The 23,397-nt window shown below is 38.1% G+C and overlaps 1 protein-coding gene across 1 annotated transcript in view; it reads right to left on the reverse strand.

Annotated features, from left to right (window-relative positions):
- Nucleotides 1-23,397, reverse strand: part of LOC122790655 (exonuclease mut-7 homolog) — a gene marked incomplete in the record, with an annotated part of 2,442,473 nt that overhangs the window by 704,255 nt on the left and 1,714,821 nt on the right. The window contains 1 exon segment of the mRNA XM_044058180.1: nucleotides 17,154-17,263. Within this exon segment, the coding sequence (XP_043914115.1) occupies nucleotides 17,154-17,263 (110 nt within the window).

The following is a 23,397-nucleotide window of genomic DNA, read 5'->3' on the forward strand; positions in this document are numbered from 1 at the left end:
TTACCAGACACCTGCAGCAACTGGAAAGACCCCAAAAGTACCTCACCAAGAGGATCAAAGGGCTCAAACAGATGCCATATGCTGCCCGGTTAAAGAAACTCCAGCTCTACTTAGTAGCATACCGCCTGCTCAGAGGCGATCTGTGCCTGACGTATAAAGCCATGTCCAACCCGGAATTAATGGACATGCTGCACCTCAGAAAATCCAAATCCCATCGAGCTACGTGCTCGAGAGACTTGAACCTCAGCACTGAAATAAATAGGACATGCTGGAGGGACAGATTCATAACCCAGAGGCTCCCTTCACTCTGGAATAAAATCCCAGTCCAGGTTAGGCAGAGTCCCACATTGACTCTCTTCAAGAGGAATCTTGATGAGTGGATGGGAGATCGTAGGTTTACCCCGGCTATCACTTCTGTGTCACTGTTAGACAGAGGCACAGTATACTAACCTCAAAAAAAGGCATAGCAAAATTAATTTAAAATGGGTGGCGAAAGGCAAACACACTCTGGCTAGGCTTATAAATGCCCTAGGGCAGATAGCCTAGTATGAACCTATGAACCTATGTGCCCTATCAGTGAGCCAGTTGGCTACCCATCTGGTAATGTAGGGGTTAATTCCCAAATGGGAGAGTTTCTCTAACACCTGAGTGCGGGATTGTGTCAAATGTCTTAGCTAGGTCAGGATAAGTGGTATGCACCTCCTTTCCCTTGTCCAGGGCCTTGGTGACTTTCTCGATGAAGTGAATCATGTTTAACAGGCATGACCTACCTTTAACGAATCTGAACTGGATTCGGTCCAGAGTTTGGGGATTACCAATGTCCTTGCTAATAAGGTCCATAATGATGCTTTCCATGGCCTTGCAGATGAGGCATCATGCTTATGGGGTTATAATACACAGGGTCAGTTGAAGGTCTCCCTTTATACAGAGGGATTACTGTGGCTGTCCTCCATTCTGCTGGAACATAGCCAGTTTGCAGGCTGTGGTTAAACAGAGATCCAAGTGTGTCTGCTAAATCATGTTTTAAGTTGTTTAAATGGCAAACTGGTATGCTGTCTGGTTCCACTGATACCAAGATTTTGACAATGGAGAGTGCCAAGATGATCTGCTCTCTTCAGATAACAGGCTGAGGAATGGTGGCAGGTATACTTTGGAAAATGACTGGAGGGGACAGAGGAGTGAAGTTTTCTCCAAATCTAAAAGCTAGCAGGCTGGCTATTACCTCCAGTTGAGTATGGGTGGTGACATCCACAACTAGTTCAGCGTACAGCTGGGTATTGCCTTTTAGATTTCAGATGTAGTTAAAAAATGTCTTGTGATTATCCTAAGCTAATGAGGCTATTTCTCCTGCATAAACAGCGTTGGAGGATTTGACAAGATCTCTTGTTTGTTTAAGCTAGGGAGGGATTTCTTCCTCTACTGGCCAGTTTCTTCTTGTTCTTGGACATTAGTTTCTTTCTCTTGTTGCACAGTCTGTTTATACTAGGGGTCCACGAGGGTGGCTTGTTATTTTGACAAGATCTGTTTTTAATCTGGTCAGGTACAGCCGATTCTATATAACTGCTTAAGAGGTTATACAGGGCATTGGTGTATACCTCTGCATTGGAGTTTATGTTATCTGCGTTCAAGGAGCTTTGAAACTTCTTATACCATCAATTAATAGGAGGTAGCTTGACTTTGAATAATTCTTGAGCATTTTTGAGCTTTATGGGGTACCTGGTCTTATAATTTCTTCGAACGAGACTGATGTATGGTTCGATCTTACCAAAGACATCATCACACTAGGTGGGGGGACAATGTTCTCGTATGTCAGTCTGCCCTATGTCATTTGAGCCTTTTGTGGGTGTTCTGACTAGCTGTTACAGAGAATTTACATTGACAAAGTCCAAGAACCTTTGAGCCAGCATGTTTGGGGTTATGTAGGTTTTCCAGTCGATGGTAGGATAATTAAAATTCCCCAAGAGTAAGGTGTTGGGCTGTATGGCAAGTGACTCCAGTAAGTCCAGGTATGTGGTACACTTTTCCTGTTTCATGGTGGGAAACCTATAGCTAGCTATGATGTGGTAGGAGGCTTTGCCTATTGTTAATTGAACATGGAGTAGCTCAAAAGAGTCATACTGTTTGAACAGTCTTTAGGTGCACTTATCCTTAATAAAGATGGACGCACCACCTCATTTGGTTCGTTCACGCTCAGTTTCTGGTCTGAACTTATGGAAGACATTGTAGCCCTGAGGGCAGGGTGCTTTCTGCACCTTTGAACCATGCATCAGTAACTGCACAGACATCAGCATCTTCCAAAGTCAGGAGTGCTTCCAGGAGTGCAGTTTCTTGTTCAGACTCCTAGCATTAAGCAGCAGTGGGTCTATATCATATGTTCGACGTTTGAAAACATTGAACATTAATATATCGAAATTAAATGTTCAAAGTTGCAAACATTGAACATATGGAAAAAAAAAAAAAGAAAAGAAAGGGAACTTACCTGACTGGTGTAAGCATGGGGGGAAAGCCCTCCTGTACCCCACACCCCCGCCTCTTTAAATATACCAACTCCGAGACTGCACTATAATACAGTAAAGGGAAGATTTCCCTTTGCTGCACTATAGTGCAGTCTCAGAGTTGGTATATTTAAAGAGCGGGGGGGGGTTGGGCACAGCCCCCCACGTGGGGGGGGGTGCAGTGGGGCTTGGCCCCTGTCGACAACAGTTTGTTTTGGGTTTTTTTTTTTTTTTTTAGTACATATGTTTGAAGTTTTATAACTTCGAACATTTAAATTTGATTTTATGATGTTCGAAGTTATAAACCTTTGAACATAAAATATAGACCCAGCAGCAATACTTTGAGTTTTTCTAAACAGGATTTTGTTATGTTGGGAGGTTAGTTACTTTGACAGTGCCTAAAAAGGCACAATAGGGGTGGCTAATGCCTTTGCCAGTATGTCTTCCCAGGCTGACAAATATTGGATCCCCTTGGACTGTCACCAGAAGCTAAACCAATTGTTGAAGTCAATCATTTTTGTTTGTACTGTGGCATCATCCTTGGAGAAGGCAGAATGCTCCTTAAGGCTAGGCTTATACCTACCTGTGACACAATCCAGAAGCTCAGTCATGTTTCTCTTCATAAATTCCAGTGAGGTGCATCTCATGTCATCCATCCCCACATGAACTATGCCAATCATACCAGTACTTGTGGCTGAGTGACTTCAGTGACTTGATGGATCCTGTCAGGTGCCAGGATCCCTCAACAATAACTTGCTCCTTTATTCAGCCTAGTGAGGGGAACATCCATGTGTCTCACAATGGAGTCACCTAGACTGTGTGATGTTACACCTTATGGATTTATTTGCTAACACATTGGCGTGCGTCACCAAATTCACAACTGAATAACCAACACGCTGGTGACAATGAAATCCTTGTCACAGACTCACCAATAAGTGTTCAAACACCTCTGATGTGGCACAGTTTATTACATGAAGGAAAAACACAGAATATACTCCAAATGCTGATAGCACATACAATGAGAAAACACTGTATACTGACAACCACTTGAATTTATGAAGAGAAACATGACTGAGCTTTCAGATTGTGTCACAGGCAGGTATAAGCCTAGCCTTAAGGAGCATTCTGCCTTCTCCAATGAGAAAACATTGTATGTGCTATCAGCATTTGGAGTATACTCTGTGTTGTTCGTTCATGTAATAAACTGTGCCACATCAGAGGTGTTTGAACCCTTATTGGTGAGTCCATAACAAGGATTACACTGGTGTGCGTTATATGTTCTGGTTATTTTTTGCATTATGTGTGTGTTTTCCATTTGGGAGGCCTCTGATCTTTTGGAAAGTTACTAGTGAGTACGCCCACATATGCAAATTTGTGTGTCATGTTCTTATTTAGTGTGGTAAGTGTGTGTGTGTGCTGACAACCTGTTTGGCATTCAATTTGTCCTTATCTAAAAGTCTTGCCTCCGGTTTCATAGTTTAACTACATCTCTGACAAAGTACTTGTCTATTTAGGAGTAAGTGGTTGTCAGTATACATGAGAATTGCTACACTGCCTCAGGATGCCCACGTCTATCAGGCTGGCCAGAGAGATGATGGGGAAACTGCCCGTCCATGATAGTAGGCTCTTACTGTATGTTTTATTAGGGAAGGAATGGGTTCTTTTGACAGGACTGTGCTGGTCGCACCAAGACTACAAGAGGGACTTTGCATAGGCTAAGTTTGAGCAATAAGGCAACACTGCTCAGTGTGCAACTGAGATGCTCCTAGAGCAGCAGAACATCTTGGAAGGGTTTCAGTGACAGCTGTTTAGGGAAAAACTGAGCTTCTAGGCTTTTGTGTCTATACAGGGCACTGCTAACAGCCACAGAGTGAACAGTAGTGCTGCACAACTGCACAGCTTAAATACGAGCAAAGAGAAACAAATTTTAAGCTAATTTCCAATGAGGAAAGCAGACAAAAAGCTTTCACCAGCAATCTCCAACTCAGACAGGTTAAATCAGCAAACGTCTACTCCAAGGATGCAGAAAAACACCTTCTTAATGTATAATAGCTGGTTCGGAAGCAAAGTGTAACAAGACCACACAAACTACCTACAACTAACTGATCCAATGTAATACAGTTCAATTAACTACTTAAAGCAAACAATATTTTTTTTTAAAACTGGTTAAGTACTGTCACAGTATACAAGAAAAGTGCAAAAGATACTTGGCGGCCTTTTGTGCGTTTCCCAGTTCAGATATACCAGGTAAACACCTAATGTCACACGATGAAAAATCCCGGTCCTCCTAATGTAAAAGCACAGTAAAAGAGTGTCAGGAGTGAAATGCTACCACAAACACACTTAAAAGATACAAAATGCTACCACAAACAAACTTGATGATACAGATACAGCACTTCAAACAGCTTATAAAAGTGTTATTATTCAATAAAAGTACTTTTCTTTGTATAAGTGAGCTTAACAGGGGCCCCTTGTTTGCCTTTAGAGTATTACCCATGCTGATAGTTTGACAGTCTGCAACTCTGGGTGCAGCAGCATCCCCCCCCACCTGAGTTAAGAGGTCTGAGATCAGGGGAAGCTGCCTGGGAGGCTGTAAGGTCAGGCTGCGCAGTGAGGGGTACCAATGTTGTCTGGGCCAATCTGGAGCAGTGAGGATGGCCTCCCACATTTTGACCAGCACCTTTGGAATAAGAGGCTGAGGAGGGAATGTGTACACAAAGAGGATGTTCCAGGGGAAGGTCAAGGCATCCACCTTCCACGCTAGGTGGTAATACTTCCTGGTACAAAATTTTTTCAGCTGATGGTTGACATGTGAAGCAAATAGATACACCTCTGGAGTCCCCCACGCCTCAGTGATTTGTAAAAAGATTTTTCTGTGTTGCTGCCATTCATGAGGGTCCAGTAAGTTTCTGCTTAAGTGGTCTGCCAGGGTGTTGTTGATCTCTGGTAGGTATTGGGCTATCAGGTGTAGTCCCATGGAAGAAGTTGTCTGTCAGAGGTTCATGGCTAGCCTGCACAGAGGATAAGATTGGGTCCCTCCTTGTTTGTTGATGTACCACATTACTGTGGTGTTGACTGTTTTGATAAGGAGAACCCCTGGCTTGAGATGGGGTTTGAAGGATGTCAGAGCCTTTTGTACTGCCATCATTTCCTTCTGGTTGGTGTGTAAGGGAAGGTGCTGGGCATGCCAAAGACCTTGGGTGCACCTGCCTTCTAGGTGAGTGCCCCAAACTATGTCTGAGGCATCGGTAGTAATGGTCTGCCCTGTTGGGCGGACGGTGAAGGAAGGGCCCTTTTTCTGGGCACAGGCCCCTGGCAACCAGAGAAACTCGGCCCGTATACAGGGGATCAGAGGGAGACAGGTCTCTAGAGGTTGAGAGTGCTGACACCAAAGGTTCTTTAGGTACTACTGAAGTTTTCTCATATGAAGCCTGGCCAGAGGAATTAGAAGTATGCAAGATGCCATGTACCACAAGGCTTGCAGGAACTTTCTCACAGTGAGGTGACTTCTGGAAGTCAGCTGGGTAAAACAGAGAGGCAGGAAGCTCTGTTTTTCTGGGGATAGGAAGGACATTTGGGATCCTGTGTCCAGCATTGCTCCCAAGAAAATGATCTTCCTGGATGGTGTTTGCTTTGATTTCTTCTCGTTGATGGTGTACCCTAAGGAGGTTTGGAGGGTTTTGACAAAGGAGATCTCTGAGGAGCATTTCTTGGCAATCTGCCTGAATATGGCAGTCCAGATAAGGGTAAATTTGTATATTTTTCAGTCTGCAAAAGGGTATGGCTGTGGCTAAGCATTTGGTGAATACCCTGGGAGCAGTAGATAAGCCAAAGGGTAGCACAGAGATCTGAAAGTGTTGTGAGCCTGCTATGAAGCAAAGGAATTTCCTGCAGGATTCCCTTATGAGGATGTGGAGGTAGGCATCTTTTAGATCTAGGTAACTAACCAGGCATTTTTTGGCAGCATAGGCAGCAGCTGCTGCAAAGTTAGCATTCTGAATTTGGGGACCACTAAGATGATGTTCAGAATTAATAGATAAAGGATGGGGCGCCAAGTGCCCTCTATTCTGGGAACAAGGAATAGTCTGGAATAAAAGCCTTTGCCTGTTTGACCTGAGGGGACAGGTTTTACTGCCCCTTGGGATATAAGCATTTGGTCTTATTTTCAATGCGTCTGCCCACTGATTTGGAGGTATATCTGGCTACCCTCTTAGAATTGGGAGTTCATTGAAGGAGAATTTGTATCTCTGAAAAATGATCTTTAAGACCCACTGGTCCTTTGTCACAGAAAGCCAAATTTCCTTGCAGAGGGAGAGCCTTCCTCCTAGTTTTTGGTGAGTGAAAAGAGGGCAGTGGGAGTCATTGAGAGTTTTTGCCAAAGAGGGATGGCTTAGAACTTCCTGCCTTAGGAGTGGAAGTGGTCCACTGTTTGGTTCTCTGCTGTCCCTGGGATAAAAGTCTGGATGGTCTGTCCCTTCGCGGCTTACCTTGTCCCTATCTGCTAGGTGCAGGAAAGGACCAGTGTTTTGAGGGAAAAGTCCTGCTGAACATAGGAGGTTGTAGCTGAAGAAATATTTTACTGTTTGCATAGATTTTGCTTTGTCTTCCATCTTTTTAAGCACCTCTTCTGATTTTACTCCAAACAAGCAGTCCTTATCCAAGGGTGCATCAAGTAATTTAGATTTGACATGATCAGGGAGAGGTTGTTCCTTCAACCATGCATGTCTCCTAATGACAGATCCTGACACTGCTGCCCTGCTTGAGGCCTCTAGGGCATCATATCCACAGTGTAATGAGTATTTAACCACTTGACAAGTAGAGTGCAGTAAATCTGCTAAGTCTTTCAAATTGGCACAGTCAGGAAAGGTTGAAATCTTTTGTTTTAATAGTTCCAAAGTGTGTTGTTGATATTTTAACATGTGGAACTGACAGCAGAGTGCTCTGATAGCTAAGGCTGCAGAAGTGTATACTTTTTTACCCAATCTGTCCAGAGGTCTGGAGTCCTTGTCAGAAGGAATAGGATTCTTTGCAGAACTAGCCTTAGCTCCTTTTGGTCCCTGTGTAATGACCTTCGGGTCTGCAGCAGGATTTCTGTACAGGTATTTGTGAGAATCCGGTACTCTGATACCGGTCAGGTTTTCTGGGAGCAGGTGGGAGGGCATCAGGAGTTAAGCTGGATTCATAGAAGACATCATTAACCACCTCTAAGACTGGATGGATGGTCAAGGGTCTGTGTTGGGGCAGGTCTAGAAACTCTTAGTCTTTTCTTAGACTGAGTGAAGTCCTGGGATTCCAAGTGAAAATGTTCCCTGAGGGTGTGAAGAGTTTCCTCAAAGGAAAGATCTTCTAGTGGGGAGCCAGAAGGAATGATTCATCTGCATCTGAATCCTCATAAGCAGTCAGAGGTTGTTGGTCGTCCTCAAAATCTGAATAATCAGACTCCTCAGAATCCTGTTCTGTCAGTATTTCAGGAGAAAGGTCTCTTTTCCTTTTAGAAGGTGTGGCCTGACTACCCCTAATAAGGGTGATAATATCCTCTGCCATTTTAAGCATTTGAGTTTGGGGTGGTGGAGCAGGAATAAAATGGTGGCTAGAGGTAGTTTTCCTAGGAGTGGCCTTCTTCTAGGCCTAAGAGTATCCATCGGTCTGAGAGAAATGGTAGTCTGAGAAGATGTCGTTTTTTTGTCTAGATAGGTAGTGTGAGAAACCTCCTCGGAAGCCAATGCCTGGGTCACAGCTCCAGACCCAACCAAGGCAGAGACAACCAAAGGCTCGGAAGATGAAGAAGATTTCTGCAGCACACTGGACTCTAAAAGGGTCTCAGTAGAGGCCTGCAAAGGTACTGAATCGGGCATCAGGGGCTGCAAAGGTGGCTCACTGAATTCTGGAGAACTGATGACCTGCTTAACGGTAGAGTTATCGGAAGGCTTAACCTTGGGTAGTCTGTCTCTATCTTTAACCTTACGTTTTTTCAGAATGACTATGGATTTCTGGCTGACAGACGCCATTTCAGAATGCAAAGATGGAAGACAAAAATACCTGGATACAATAAGAGCTCTACGACGAATGGTTCTCATGTTAAAGAGGACATAGAACAGGCAATGGGGGACATCATGGTCTGGATCTAAACAAGTGACGCAGTATGAATGGACGTCACGGTGTGGTATTTCCTTTTCACAGGTGAGACAACTGTTAACTTTTTCAGACATCGGTTAGTGCAAGAAAAAGGATCCCCAATGAGGTGCTTATCTTTAGACGTTTTCAGCTGTAATTCAAACTCTGGTAGCGACCAACCGGCACACTTGCGAACTGCTTCTGTTATGGGCTTCACAGCAAGAAAGACTGATGTAATGGTGTCGGCTGCCTTCCTTTATAGCACTGACAACCTGACATCAGGCAGCAAGCGACAGCAGCCAACGATTTCTTAACAACTGGTTATTAATTTTGCCTGAATCACTCTTCTATGAAATAGAAAGAATTCACATGTCTCTTTATAATACTTCTACTTTGAATAATACACCTACACCAAGATCTATAATTGTTAAATTCCTCTCTACATAAGATAAAGACCTTATATTAAAACAGCCTGATCAAACTCTCCAATAAAAATGAAAGGAAATGGCATTAAATTTGACAATGATTATACCGCTTCAGTGATTTCTAAAGGGAAAGCCTGTGTCCCTTTAATTAAAAAAATCTTAAGAAGTCAAAAATCAAAGCTCAAATTGCATTCCCTGCCAAAATCAAGATTTATTTTTACTGAGGGTCAAAAAATATTTAACGCACTTGATGAAGCCCTGGACTTTGTGCAGAAAAAAAAATCTCTTGGACAATTTTCAAGAAATGGACTGGTCCTTAACTATCTTAAAAAGACAAGCAACTAAAATGGATGATCAACTAAAGAAAAAAAAACAGTAAAAAGTTTAAAGAAAAGTAGTATCTTTTTTATATTCTGTTTATCCTAATGTGAAGTAGTTTAAAACCTGCTTTAATTTTTCTTCTGAGGGATGCACTAATTCTAAGGTAATACATTCTAATTTGTCTAAATACATCAAATAAGATTTTTCATAATAGTCTTTCATACATTCTTAATGAAATGGACTAGTGATAAATATTATAATATAGTACAGCATTTAGCATTGGTTTTATTAGATTAACAGAAAAGTGTTTACAACTAAAAGTAGATCTTAATTGTAGTATAACAGTTGAGTCTGGATCTTGTAATACCTATAGTAAGAATAGTAATCATAACTTATACTAGTATTGTTTTTTCTTTTCCTTTCTCTTTCTTTAATTTCTTCTACTTGTTTTTCTGTATTACAGACGTTTCTTTAATAAGTAGATAATCAACAAAATAGGGATTTGGTCATGATGGAGGGAAAGGGACTTATGTATACTGCTGATTATAAGTGTTGTCAAATGTCTGCTTTTCTTATGAAGCTGAAGTTTGCATTGTTACAAATTTATCAGAAACAATTTGTTTTGTGGTTTAGCTCACCTTGGGCAGTCGAGAGCATTCTCCTGCTTTACAATACAATTAAAATACAAATTTCCCACTTGCATATCTTTTTATTTTTTTACTTCAGAGAGCCTTGCAAGCTAGATTTTCATTAAAGTGGATTGCAGTGATGTTTTCTGTGTAAAGATGCAACAGGAAGTGTTTGTTAAACTCTGAACATACCGGAAATGCTTCTGTAGAAGGTTGGGAAGGAGGGAGCATGAAGACAAAATTAAAAGAAATGAAAACGTTTTGTCTAAGTGAAGTTACTAAACAATTTTACTGTAAGATGTAATGCTATTTTGTAAATCTTTTCAGATAAAAGGATATCAGATGAATGGTCTTTCCATTGAAATATCTGCATTTATTGATGGCTTTAATACTTGAAAGAGCTCATAAATCTTCTACCAGGAAGGTTCATTCCAGTAAGTCGAAATTTTTTTCTATTTGGGCACATGAGCATGATTTAGATCCCTTTACTGCTCCAATTCCAGCGGTCCTAGAATTTTTGGCAAGCATTTTTCATTAAGGCACCAGTTCTATGGTTAAGGTCCAGCTGGCAGCTGTATCTAACTTTCATGTAGGCAATAACGTGGCGTCTTTAGCTTCTTCTAAGCTTTGCAAAGCCTTTTTGAAGGGTATGTTTTTGCTTCAGCCACCAAATAAGGACCCAACGCCCCCTTGGGATCTTACAATGGTTCTGCAAGCTCTTGTCTCTTCCCCTTTTGAATGTGCAGCTTCAGTGTATCTACAGCTATTGTCATGGAAAACTGCTTTCCTGATTGCCATTACATCAGCCAAAAGGGTTTCGGAGTTTCATGCAGTATCGGTCAAACCTCCTTATATGATCTTTCAATAAAGACAGGGTGTCTTCTGTGCACTAACCCCCTTTCCTTCCAAAAGTGGTTTTGGAATCAAACATTAGTCAGGTAATCAATCTCCTGGGTTCCTTCCCAAATTTTCAGAATAAATGAGAGTACAAATTATACTTGTTGGATGTTCATAGACAGTTATGTTTTTACTTGCATAGGACAAAATCTTTCCATAAGTTGGACTAACTCTGTTTCCTATTCTAAGCCCTTTTTATGGAAACATGTTTTGAAGGTTACCATTGATCATTGGATCTCTCAGTGTATTATTCTGGCATATTCAGCTAAAGGTTTACCCCTGCCAGATCACCTTAAGGTGCATTCTACTAGATATATGTCTACTTCAGCTGCCTTCTGGTCCAGAGTTTCACTGGATGACATTTGCTCAGCGGCTTCTTGGGCATCTTTGCATACTTTCATTTCTCACTACAAGTTGGACACTCTACAAGGAACAGTGCATCCTTTGGCTCTACCGTGCTCTGGAATATCCTTCCATGAGGGGCTCCCAGGTGTTTGGTAGCTGGGGACACTGTCCCACAGGTTGAAGAGCAAATGAAGACAACTTCAGATAAGGAAGTTATGTACTCACCATAACGTTCTATCTGAGTTGTTGCTCTTAATTTGTCTTCAACCATCCCTCCCTCTTGCCTTACGTGGGCTGTGTGATGGTCTGGCTAGAAGAGACATAGTCAGCATGTTGGCATACCTTTGTTCCCCTATTAATGCTTCTAGAGACCTGTTGTTTTGGGATAAGATCTTGGGTCAGGTAAGGATGCTATGGATAGCAGCAAACTCAATCTGAAGCGAGTAGGGAGACGGGTGAATTATGGGTAGGGGAGGAGTTTGGAGCTCGGATCAGATGCTGGAAATTGAGGCCAAGTCAGATCCGTCCTGGATCAGAGTACCCACAGGTTGAAGACAAATGAAAGCAACAACTCAGATGTAATGATATTGTGAGTACATAACTTCCTTTTTTTTCTTTATGCTGTATCTAACCAAAAGGTGATCAGCTGTATGCAATTTATTTCAATCTAAAAATTGATACCACAATTTTAACTTATTCTCTTTAAGATCAAGTATTTTATTTAGATGACTCTAAACAACCATTAGTATGAGATACAGGAAACATCAGAATCAATAAATCTTTAACAAGATAGTTATTATCCATCACTTTCTTGAACACAGTTAAAATATAATTAATGAACAGAATAAAAACAGGAATTTTCCTGAAATTAATTCAAAAGCCTTTTACTTTCCAATATATGTTAATATATGGATGGAAGTTTGCACTCATTTCAGATTTATAATTTGAGTTTAATATTGTTTCATGTAAAGTTTTCCAGTTAGAAATATAGGAAGAATTTAATCAATGACTAACTATATTTAAAACAGCAGATTTGGCATATAATTCAATATTAGGAAATCCAGTTCTACTTTCTTCCTAACTTTTAACATGCCAATCAAAGGCTATTCAATGTTTTTGAGGAAACCACAAAAACTTAAGTAATATAGAATTTATCTGTTTAATAATTATTTTGGTCAGAAATCAAATCAATGACTGTATACAAAATTAATTTTTTGGTAAAGTTAATTCTTATTGTGAGCCTTTCTTCCATTGTGAAAAACATTTTGCTCCAATTATCAGTTAGTTTTGATACTGCATTAATTAGAATTTTGTAATTTGCCGAAAATTATTCTTTCTAATTAGATTTTATAATATTTCCCAAATATTTAAGTTCCATATTCTCCCAATTGAGTCTTTAAAAAAGTATTTTTTTATTTTTATTTATCAGCAATGTTTCTGTTTTATTATGATTAAGGCTTAGACATGAAATTTTCTCAAAATATTTTATTAATTTATGAATATGTTCAAATGAAGATGAATCCTTGAACTATATTTACCTTCAAAAGAAAATTCCTTTATTTGTGTATTTTTTTTCTAATAAAGGTGGCAAAGGGCTCTACTGACAAAGCAAAAAATAATGAAGATAAAGGACATTCTTGTTTTGTACCTTTTAGTATTTAAGGATCTAGACAAAAATGATCCATTTTTAACAAAGGACAAATAACTCTCAGAAAGCTTTATTATTAACTTTATAAAATCTGAAGAGAAACTATGTTTGAGTACTTAAATAATTCCAATTACTAGAATCCAAAAGCTTTGCCCAAGTCTAGATTTACAATTGAAAGTTCTTACTCAATTAGCAACATCTATTAAAGAAAATAGCCTAATAGTGTTATCTTGCACTTTTCTGCTTAAAATAAAACCAGTCTGATCATCTTCTATTAGATTAGACATCACAGAATTTAATTTTTTCACCAATATAGACAAACATTTTATATTCAACATTTGAGAGAGAGATGGAACAAAAAAAGAGCATAGTTTACGGTCTTTATTTTGTTTCAAAATAAGAGATTTCAATGCAAATTTCCACAAGGGAAGACATTTAATGTATTTCTGACTTCTTCAAATGCTTTTAAAATAATTTTTAATATATTATTAGGAATTGACTCCAGGAATTGTGCCATCTTGGCGAAAGGCCCTATTATGTTTAAGTTTTTAATTTGTTGTTTTAGTTCACTAAAAGAAATTGATTTAACTAACCTTACATTCTGCTCTTTAGTTAACTTATGTATTATACTCTCCTTTAGAAAGCTATCAGTTAGACGACCATTGGTAAGGATGATTCATTAGTCTTTAGTTCACAATGTTTCCTAAATCCCTCCAGTATATCATTTAGATTGGTTATGTTCTCAAGTTTTTTACTTTATTTGTAATCTCTTTAATATGGTTTATGTTGATTAATCTTTTTGATCTAATGGCTAATCTATGTATTTTTTTTGGATTAATAGAATACAGTTGTAATTTAAACTATTCCATATTTATTGAAATTTTTTTGGTTTAATATTTCTATGATTTTCTGATTTAAGGCTTTCAATTCAATTTTTGATTGTAAAATAATTAACTCCTTATCCCATTCCTTTCTTTTGTGAAGATAGCAGCTTTTAATTCTACCATATAAGTATGTTTTCATTTTAATTCTACCATATAAATATGCCTTCAAAGTATCCCACAAAATATGAGTAACTTCACTATTGTTTTTAAACTCCATAAATAAATATAATTCCTTCAAAAACGCTCTTTAATTTCTTTAATTTTTAAATACAGGCTGGAATTATTTGACTAGAAACTAAATCATTAGACTTTAAACTTAAATTCAGAGTAAAAATGTTTTGGTCAGACAAAGCACATGAAATATTAGATACTTAATTGTAGAATATATGCCACTGCAAATAAAAAACTGTCTATATTAGTTCGAGCAGTAGTTTTACTTTACTATACATTTTTTACGAGTTTATCTTGCAGGTTTTTTATACATATATTAGTAAACCTAAATGAATAATGCATGCATTTAATGGATTTTTAAAATTTTAAATCATATGCATCTCTTAAAATTTACTGTATTTATGAAATAATTTAGTTGTTTTGCAGAGGCAACTATTCTAAGTTTTTATCTTTAGTTGTGTCTCTTTCTGGTAAAGTGCAATTAAAATATCCAACTAATAACAGCTATATTTCAACATTCAAGTGATCCACTAAGGGCCTAAGTTGTGCCCAAGTCTGTTAAAAGAAAGCTTTTCTTTTCTTGCCCTTTGACAAAATGCAATATTTCTTGCTTCTAACTGTGTACAGTATCTTGTCTACTTTCTTCCAGCAAAATATAAGCTTTAGCTCTTATCTGATCTTACTTACTGTCTCAAGATTTCTATTAGGATCATCTTTGAGATGATCTGTATAGCTACTTCCTAGAAACAAGTTCTGACTTTTACATTTGAATTGCCTTACTTTGTATTATAAGTTTGTTTTAATTGTAATTATTGCCAAATCCTATTTTAACTTTAACTAATTCTTAATTATTTTCCATATGCATGTTTATGGACCTTTACAAATGTTAATGCCTGTTCTAAGTCTATGTTTTTATTGTTTGTGGAGTTTTTCTCCATGGGCCTCCACTGAAAATGGGCTCTTACTGGCCCAGTGGACTATCCCAGTAAACAAATGACAATAAATAAATAAACAAATTTAAAATATATAGGTATTCAAAGTGATACAAAGTAGCTCGTCCACCACCCTGGAGGTGGGATTAGACCATTCAAATATCATCATAGCTGCGGTGCTGAGGCAGTAAGCAACCATCATGACTACCTAAATGATTACCCTGACAGACTGCTCTAGCCTCTGTAGTTCTGGGGACTCCCCACCTCATAGAAACAAATGGGCTCAAGTCCATTTGGGAAAGGACTGATGGTCAGCAGATGCAAGGGTAAAAAAAAAAATTTAAAATAAAAATTACCATTGCATCTCCAAAATCAAAGGACATCTTTCACTACATCATGCTGCACATTGAACTACTAGTTTAAATTCATCAATAATCATGAACAAAACATATTGTTACAGAATAAGAAAATCCATTGCTTACATACATGAATGGGCTGAAGGTTGCTAATACCAAATGTAAACCCTACAATAAAAGCCTGCCTGATCCCACACTTGCAACAAAAGCAAAGAAAGATACAATGCAAGGTGATTTAAGTGAATTGGAGTTAAACTTAATAGGCAACAGTAGGCTAGTCACTGAAATTATCAACCCTGGAATGCTTCAAAGTTAACCACACTTCAGCAGAACCAATTGGACCTCTTGTCCTGATGGTTTTACTTTCCAATATCCTATTTAAAAAAGCTCTTCAGTGGAACACAATCTTAACCTTAATAAAATATGCTGAACAGCTATTGATACCTTATGCTATGGGAACACCACACTATGATGAACATATGTTCTGCAAGAAGTTAAATTAATTCTTGCATTTATAGATACTGCTTTAGTCTTTGCAGAACCAAAAGCACATTGGAAGTTCCTAAAAATGTTGCACTTGAGCAGGTACAAATCAGAATCACCAGAATAAATGAAGATACTAAAGGTAGAACATCTTAATACATTTTAGGGCCATTAAACTGTTTGCTTTAACAACATCAGGTGAATAATCCAAATCTGCACACACAGAATATATATATATATATATATATATATATATATATATATATATATATATATATATATATATATATATATATATATAAAAAAAGACTGACCAGATCACATGTGATATCTTCTCACTGGGATGAAATGATGTGCCTTATTGTGACCAAGTCTCAGACAATATTAAAAAGCATTACTGCTCTCATAGATGGCACGACATATACTTTTACTATGGTACTATATTATGTACACATGGGACAGAAAGGGAAGCTAGTAATTTTTCTAATTACAAACACAGGTTGTGACACTCCATGCAGCCAAATTAAATGCAGAGAAAAAATATAATATGGCCCAAAATATTTTATCTTCATCCAAATGAAGAAGCAGCTATCATCACAGGTGAGAGTCTCACTGTCTAACCCAAGCATAAATCAGCATCTGGTCATATAAGTAGATGGCCTCCTACCTTTATTTTTAAACAAGCTCTAGCACTAAAGAGGCAGAGAAGCACATGGGAAACACCAGGTGAAATTAAAAATTTAATTCTGCATAATATAATACCCCTGCAATCTCCTTACCCAACATATATGGGACTGTCAAATTTATTTACTATTACTATTTTTTCACTCAAATGCCTTCAAATAAACTAAACTCTGCTAAAACAGCAAAATGTATATGCTGCTGCTATTAGTCAAATGATTGTCAGGGATCCTTGGAACTCATTATTATGGGGGTATCATGCAAACTTTAATGGTGTAATACTGGTTCTAACATACCTATATGCTTTGCTACTGGCCCTGCAGCTGAACACAGAGCAGTATAAAGATAAATTAGCCTTTTTCTGTAATAATGAGCTTCTCAAGTGAAAGGGATAGAAAACTACTATGTACATTTTGTACTACTGAGAAGAGATTTCCTGTTAAATGCAATACTGTCACAGAGGTAATTATGTCATATCCCACTCAAAATGTCACAGAATGATTATGGACTGAAGACAGCTTTTCTGATGCATGTGACACATGGAATTTACTATGGCTTTTTAAAATAGCTTACTTTGCCACAGTACTACTGTGGCTCCAATTTCACAAAAACAGCTATGTATCCCCCCCCCCCAAAGGTACAAGGTAACAGGGATGTCTCAGCCATGTGCTTCCCCTTCCATGATTCCTCAATCTCTTCCTTTCAAATAATGTTAAGGCCACAAGGTTATGTATGCCCAAGGATGAAAACTGAAAAAGAGTCATGGGTTTACCTGCTGATGAACAGAAAGGAGCTCGACAAGCCCCTGCATGTGTTGCATTACACTTGCAAAAACAGGATAGGTGGTAGCCAAACTGCGTAAATCTCCAGACATTCCGTAACCTAAAAAACAATATTACGAAGAGCTGTCAAAATTACACAATACAACCACATTTATGTAATACCTCTGAGCACACATACCAAATGGTGGCACAGTTTTTAGAAACAATTTATTTATTTTATTTTTTTTTACACTTGTGAGTTCTAACAGTAAAAAACAACTCTGCATAAACCATTTAAAAAATATTAGTTATATTACTTGCCACACATGGATTAAGAGACCACAATTTAATTCTACATTCTGTTGTCACATTCAGGGTGGTAAACCTTTGTTCACTGATTATTTTTTGTAATTATGGGGGTGTACTGGGAAAAGACAGAAGCTCTTAACTTAAAACAAGCCTTTCCATCTGTGGCATTAATTTTCATACACTGTACTCACTACGAATAACTCTGAAGATAATGAAGACATTTTACATGTCTGATATACTTTACAAATTACATTAAATTTAACATTTATTTTTTAAGCAGTCCAAGTACAACACAGGAACAGCAGAGCAGAGCAAGGTTGAGTATGACCATAAAAACATAGTAATCAGATGTATAAAAACACAGAACTGTTTAATGAACAAAGACAGGGGAGGGGGTTGGCATAATGGTTAATGTGTTCACCTTACAGACACAAAGTGCAGGGTTCAATTCTCACATGGGGCAATTGGCTAGGCCTAAAAAATGGCCCACAGGGGCAGTTAGCTTAGTACTAATCTATGAATCTAGGTAAGCGTTCACCACCAAGGCTTCTTCAGACCATACAAAGAGTAAAAACAGCCAGGTTAAGAACTATCTTGCTCAACTCCAATTAATTAAACCATCAAAGCTACTTGGAAACATTTAAAGTGCTAACAACTAAAACTAATAATATATCACATCACAAAAAGTATATGTGTAAACATATATAAAAGATATTAAAAAAATAAAACAAAAAAAAAAAAAAATATATATATATATATATATATATATATACATACACTACTACTAAATTCCAAAATCTCAAACTACCGATGGCCAAAATCCCGAGACCAAATACCGAAAACACAAATACCAAAACATCAAAACCGCGAAATTCAAACTACCAAAAACTACACTCAACATACACCACACACACACATACACACACCATCCCCCAGAACACAAACCTAAACTACAGACAAGCAAGGGGGCAAGCCCACTGCACCCCCCACCCAAATATTCTAACTCCAAGGTTGCACTACATACACAAACACACAAAACACCACCACATATCTACATTCCCCTCGCACACACATATCTCAGTCACAACACACACTTACACACCAAACCCTAACCAACACATTTAAACATAGATACTTACCTGACCTTCCACCATACCGCAACACCAGAAGCGTGAATGTCAAACTTCCGATGATCGGGATTTTGAAATTCACGCCTCTGGTCTTTCGGTAATTAGGGGTTTCGGCTATATAGTCTCGAAAGTTTGAAATTCAGTATTTCAAACTTTCGAGATTATGCAATGATCCCATATATATATATATATATATATATATATATATATATATATATATATTTACACACACACACACACACACACACACACACACACACACACATACTGATTACTTAATGCTCAGAGCTCTAGATTTAAGAACAGGTTTTATTTATTTTATTTTTAAATCCATGTTCAGGCACTCAGTTCAGCTTGGTGCTGCCTCTGCTACTCCTAAATATATTTTACATCCTCAGTTTATCAGTTCTTCTTACTATCCTAACTTTACCAAGAAACTGTGTTTAATACTTTGGAACAAATACTGATGAAAACTCACTGTGACAATATGAAGTATTGCCAGTTATGCCAGGAGAAGTAGGGCAGTGGATGTGTAACATATGCCAGCAGAGCTAGCTGGAATTATGTAAAGAATTGTATGCCATTTGCATATCAACTGATTTGTACAGATGCTTGTGGTGAAAAACGTATTTGTAAAGCTGCTTGTGTTAAGAATTTAACAGTGTATCCTGGTGAACAGAAAAAAGAAATATACATGTATTATTGTAACTGTTTAAATGTGTATGTTTTAACAGAGGATACTGGAAGAGAACAGGTTAATCTCAAACTCTGAAAAAAAATTTAAATTAAATTACTTGTCTTAGGCCATAAAGATTGTATCTTACAGGTCTCTCAATGCAGCCAGACACAAAAAGTCTGTACTAGGAAACTTCCTGCACTGTCAGTGGGGAGAACTAATTGCTACTCTGGAAGGATGGAGGTTTGAAATTGTTTTATGACTTCTAGGAGCTTCAGCAGATCTTAGCAAGGCTCTCTGTGTGTGTATTATTGATACATAGCTGCTAAATCCTAGTAGTTTCTAGCAATGAGGGGTTGCATGGGAACCAGAAGTCAGATAACCAGATATATACAACATCTTTCTGTAATCCATAACTAAAAACAATATTTTAATACTAGGTAAGAATGAAGTCTCATGGCACTCTGTTTTTGTAACCTGACAAAGAAGGATCTCTCACCTTGCCTTGCTCTAGTAAGTAACCAGGGAATAACACTTCTTTAGATCAGTCAGGAAAACATAGTGCGATTAGTTAAGTATTGTTTTTTTTTTCTGTCACTGTGTAAGCCTTTCCATCTGTGTTATTTTTAATATTCCTGTGATTGAAACTCTGGTGTTTATTCGAAATAGATATTTAGTATTTTCATGTTCTCTTATTTATTATTAAATATATTTAAACTTTTCATTGTGGCTGATCTTTTAGAGAATATTTTAACCTCTGACAGTACTTGTATTTATTTGGTGACACAGTGGTCACTCCCGAAAGCCTTAATGCATTGGCCAAACACAATAATTTGTATTAATATTAATTTCACTCTGTATAATTGGGCACCTTTGTAAGAACCTTAGAGTAGCTGGCTTTGGGGTGTCTAGTGGCAGTGTAACTACCTTGTAGTCTGGGGAGAAGGGGGCATAGCTAGTAAATCTGTGCCAGCCTTTCCCAGGTGTGTGTGTGTGTGTGTGTGTGTGTGTGTGTGTGTGTGTGTGTGTGTGTGTGTGTGAAAATCAAACCTCAAAGAGTATGTGTTTGTGTGTGTGTGTGTGTGTGTGTGTGTGTGTCAGCTACTTGGAGCATGGACACAAAGCACTGGTTTCACAGAGAGGATGCGGCAGAACTTGGCTTGGACACCCAGAAGCTAAGGACCCAACCCTACAGCTGTGCTAGTATGGAGTCTTATTGGGGATCTGGATGGACTTGGAAACCCAAACCCCTGTCTGAGTGTGTTCCTTGTGTGCTCTTAAGGGAAAATGTGTTTGATGCAGAGAGCTGCATCTGGAAATACTGGGTGTATTGATTTTTATTCCAAGTGAACGTCCCTCTCCAGTGCGTGAGGTTTCAGGCTCCTTGATTACTGGTCCAGAGTGGGGACATCACACTCATTACCAATTTTTTTTATAACTTCAATGAGTTCATAAACACAGTACAAAAATAAACAAAATATTCACAACTCAAAATAACACCTATTAAGCAAGAGGTAAAACCTTATGAATACATAAACTAAATAAGCCTGGCTCCATGGTGCAGAGGGTTGAAGTCGTGACTACAGCTCAGGTGACTGAAGTTTGATTAGTGGCACCTGCACTGTAGGAACCAGGTCAAGTAGGGGGAGGAGTGAAAGAGAAATGGCCCATTTGTCTCTGTCAGTGTGACAGGAAGGGTTTGAGCTCACATGAGGGGCACGGACATACAGACTTTCCTGAATCATTGCACATGTCACACACGGAGAGGCAGGACTTGCAGAAGTGATGGGACATCTTTTGTGGACAGCCAATCCATGAATCATCCAATGGCTGCCTGAGTGATGGCTCCTCCCATTCGACCCTCATGCTGGTGATAGGAAATGAATGAGCTGATTGACCAAGGAGGGGACTGACAATCAACAGGTAAGTGAGGGGGTAACTATAAGAATCAATAAGGAGGTTAAAAAGGATTGGGAAGAGAGACCGGATAAGCAATTCACAAAGAAACAACTGGAGGATATATGTATGTCTCCCAAATATGCAACAAAATCTAGAAGATTTAGGATTTTTGCTTGAAAACGTTTAAGATATTTTTAAACCCCACATAGACTGCAGAGAATTTTTCCTCAGGTAGACTGCAAATGTTGGAGGTGTGATGTGGAAGAAAGAGGTGCTTGGGAACATATTATCTGTGAGTGCGGTGAGTTGGCAGACTTAAGGATTCTCTGCAGGATGCACTGTTGGATGTGTTGGGTGGGCGAATTGGCGGGACAAGGGAGATGATTTTTCTAAGCTACGATACAGAATCAGAATTGCCAAGATATGCCAAGGCCTTGCTGTGTCTAATTATGGTGGCTACCAAAAAAGCAATTACTACAAAATGGTAATCAAAATCTAAACAAACTACATTATAAATAGTGAATATAGTAAGAGAGATAAAACAACTGGAACTGAGATCTTTAGAACAGGATAGGAGTAAACTACATAGGAAAAATATGAACTGTGGGAACAACACATACAAGGGAGGAACGAGGTTTAAAAGAAGGCATGACTTAAAATGAGCTATGTGATGTTTTACTGAAAACAGTTGGGCAGATAAGTGATGTATAATGTTTGCAACTGGGAGTGTGTCAGTATGGCTTGTGATGATGGATGACTGTATGTCGTAAGTGGTGGTTTAATAAAGATGCTTCTTGTTTTAAAAAAAAGGGGCAGGAATTTAATCATTTATGCAATGTTCCTTAGGTTATGTGATATACAGCAATATATGCGAAGTATGTGGTTTGTTAATATTAATTTAATACAATTTGATTACTTTTGCATAAATGTAAATTTGCCTATGTCACAAGTGATGGCTCAATAAATGTGTTTAAAAAAAAGGGAAGAAAAAAAGAATATAACCTAAACAAAGTATAAATGCTTCCAAGAATAACAATTTTAGACCAAGCTTTTGTGTTTCTGCTGATTGATCTTCTCATATACATCTTGGAAAAAACATCAGGAGACTTGCCCAGTTACTTGAAAAAGTTCAAAATAATGACCAGTTTTGTAACTAAGAAGACTACACCCCTGGTTTTGCCAGAGATGACTCAAGTGTAGCAGCAGGCTTGCATGCTGTAGAAGATGGAAAATGGGGAGAGAATCAAACCGCTAATGCCAAATCGACCACCTTGGGGGGATGCTGTTCCCAGTCCAAGGGATAGGACACCTGACTGTATCAGAAGCACACAGTACTGCAGCAGGGAATGCAGACATGCCAACAGTCACATCACACAGAAGCGCATAGCAAGGTCAAATGTGCAGCACAGGATACTAGTGCTTAAGAAAATCATAATCCTCATTCGATTCTAACTCTAAGGAGAATGAATGGGCTTTTAAGGCTCTCATCCTAGATGGACAGTGTGGGGTCAAAGAAAAAAGGCTGAAAAGTATGAAACATTCAAACAAATCCTGAAAATTACCAGGAATTCTTTGTCAAAGAAGGCAACAAGCAAGAAGATTATCAAAAGGCTGATATAACAAAAAAGAGCAGCAACTGATTCAGCTTCAGGAACTGCAGGCAAACACCCACACACAACGAATGGTTTACCTAGGTTTCATCTTTTAATTTTAAACAGACTTCCTCAGAACTACAAAAATCAAATGAACTAGAATCAACACAGCCATTAAATACTCACATTACAATACATTAATTAAATAATTGAATCCAATTAACCCATGAAAACACACCCATTTAAAGATCCAATTCATAAAAAAAGAAGAAACACAAAAGAAAGTTGAAACAAAAATAAAGTAAAAAATTAATTGTTAATTACGTTAATCACATCAATATTAGTAAAACCACAAGCCATGATAAAACTGATAATATACAACAAATATGAAAATAAAAATCATAAAATGAAAATGAGTTATGTAATGTATGATATACAAAATTGATCACTAAAATTCAATTTACATTAACCCATGAGATGTCTATACTTTAAAATGGGGGCAATACTAATATGATCATTTATACCAGGAAATGTGGTGGCATCTAAAGTTAACGGCCACTTCATCTCACTGATATCAAGGTGGACATCTAAAACACTTCCTTGACTATCCTTAACAATATGTTGTATGACACAAAACTTGAAATCATGC

This window comes from Protopterus annectens, chromosome 16.part0 (genome assembly GCF_019279795.1).
Source record: "Protopterus annectens isolate FY-2018-M chromosome 16.part0, PAN1.0, whole genome shotgun sequence".
Taxonomy (NCBI): Eukaryota; Metazoa; Chordata; order Ceratodontiformes; family Protopteridae; genus Protopterus; species Protopterus annectens.